The 1,723-nt window shown below is 60.9% G+C and overlaps 2 protein-coding genes across 2 annotated transcripts in view; both read left to right on the forward strand.

The window, feature by feature from the left end:
• The window catches only part of TraAM80_09627 (uncharacterized protein), a gene marked incomplete at both ends in the record, with an annotated part of 438 nt that extends 90 nt beyond the window's left edge, over positions 1-348 (forward strand). Inside the window, one exon of the mRNA XM_029386297.1 lies at positions 1-348. This exon is cut by the window's left edge and continues 90 nt beyond it. Coding sequence (XP_029233893.1) covers positions 1-348 — 348 coding nt within the window.
• Positions 349-1,350: 1,002 nt separating this feature from the next.
• TraAM80_09628 (leishmanolysin) lies at positions 1,351-1,723 on the forward strand (the record flags this gene model as incomplete). The annotated part of the gene is made up of 1 exon (XM_029386298.1): positions 1,351-1,723. A coding segment is annotated over one exon (373 nt), but the record flags the coding sequence as incomplete, so codon positions are not given.

The raw sequence follows: 1,723 nt of genomic DNA on the forward strand, positions 1-1,723 counted from the left end.
GCGTCGAGGTTTTCTCGGCGAGAGGCGCGGCGTCTGCACTGCTTCTCTCCATCCTTGTCGCGGAGCGAACGCCAGACATCGATGCCGGCGGATTTTACAAGGAGGGTTCAAGGTGGGGAGAGGCGCCGTGGCTTGGAAGCGGCGTGGGTGAGGAGGCGCCAGGGCGCGCTTTGTGTTGCTCGAGGGCTTGCCGGCAACGACGGAGACTCCAAGGCCCGCATGGGTTCCACAGTGCACCCTCGCTGCCATCGGCGGTTCTCTCCGCGGGGCGCGGCGAGGCACAAATTGCGCTACTGTTGGCGAGGGACGCTGAGTGGGGGCAGCCGCCGCGCGGTGCCGCGTGCATAGGGCTGCGCTCGGTGTGCAACGTGCTGGAAGAAGACCCTTTTTTCCAGTTTTTTTTGACTTGGAGAGTCTTTTCTATTGCTTCATGCCGTGGGTGGAGGGCGGGTGTCTTCGAGAGGGAACGGCGGGGTCGTGAGGAAAGGAGTTTCCGGCGATGCGTGTCGCCGTGTGGGCTGTGACAGGCGTGCTCCCTGCCGGGATTCCCACCGCGTCTGTGCGACACCCCCAGTGTCGCGGACGGCGGGGCAGAGGCGGTGCTTTTGTGGCTGTGCTCTTAACGGCGGCAGCTTTTTGGCGATGAGAGGAGGAGGTGTTGGCGGCGAGGTCATTTTGGTGCCGGGGAAATTCCCGAAGGGCCCTTCCTCCCCCTTTTTTTTGTTGCTTGTTTGCAGACAAGTTTCACTGCGACTGGGCAGAAAACGTTGAATCGTGTGGGTGCGACGGGCCGTACGAGGGTCTGATGGTGCGTTGCTGTGCACCTTGTTTCTCTATTCCGGCTACGCCTGACACCCTTTGCGAGGGGGCATCTGAGGCGTTTGGCTGCGGAGTGTGGTTGGTTGCCCCCATGCTGCTTGCGGGGGTCAACTGTGTGGTGTGTGAGCGTGAGTGGTTGAGGTGCAGCGAAAGGGTTTGCCTTCTGCTGCGGGGGACCCGATTTCCGCTGCGGTGGTGTTTTTTCGCCCGCGCGCAGGCCGCACGCCCCCACCTCACTGCGCACCACTTCACGCAGCAGAAATGGGGACGACGCGCTGCCGACGGTGTTGGTTGCCTCGTTTTCCGTCGTGTGCGCCTCTGGGCGTGCGGGTGGCTACGGGCACGCCTTGGCCGTGGCCATTTTTGGTGCGCGTGCGTGTGTGCCCGTCGGCGCGCCAGATGCGAGCTCTTTTTTTTTTGGCGTCCTCGACCTCACACTAGACACGAATCAGAGTAAAACGACACAATAAGCAAGTGAAGCACAGAAGGAAAGAAGGGAACGAGACGCCACGCAAAGGAAAGACACGAAGAATGCGCCACACTCTGCACGTCCTGTTGCTGCTGCTGCTCTGCTGCTTCACCAGTTCTTTTGCCACCGCCGAGCATCGCTGCATATTTGACCGCATTTCTCGCAAGCATGCGCCCCCGATGAGGGCAGTTGTGCGTGAATTACCGAGCCGGGGGCGTGGCGGGACGCAGGTGTTGACTGCCTCTGTGTCTGGCTGGGCGCCCATCCGTTTTAAGGTCTTCTCGGAGGACATGAACAATCCTTCCAAGTACTGCGGCGCTGCGGGAGAGCACCGCCCGGACTTGGAAGGAGGAGTCCGTGTGTGCCAGCAACAGGATGTTCTTACGGCTGAAAAAAGTCCATCATCTTGGATCAGATGCTTCCCGAGCCATACAG

The sequence above is a fragment of the Trypanosoma rangeli genome, assembly GCF_003719475.1.
Source record: "Trypanosoma rangeli strain AM80 chromosome Unknown Tra_15.4_contig_00634, whole genome shotgun sequence".
Taxonomy (NCBI): Eukaryota; Euglenozoa; class Kinetoplastea; order Trypanosomatida; family Trypanosomatidae; genus Trypanosoma; species Trypanosoma rangeli.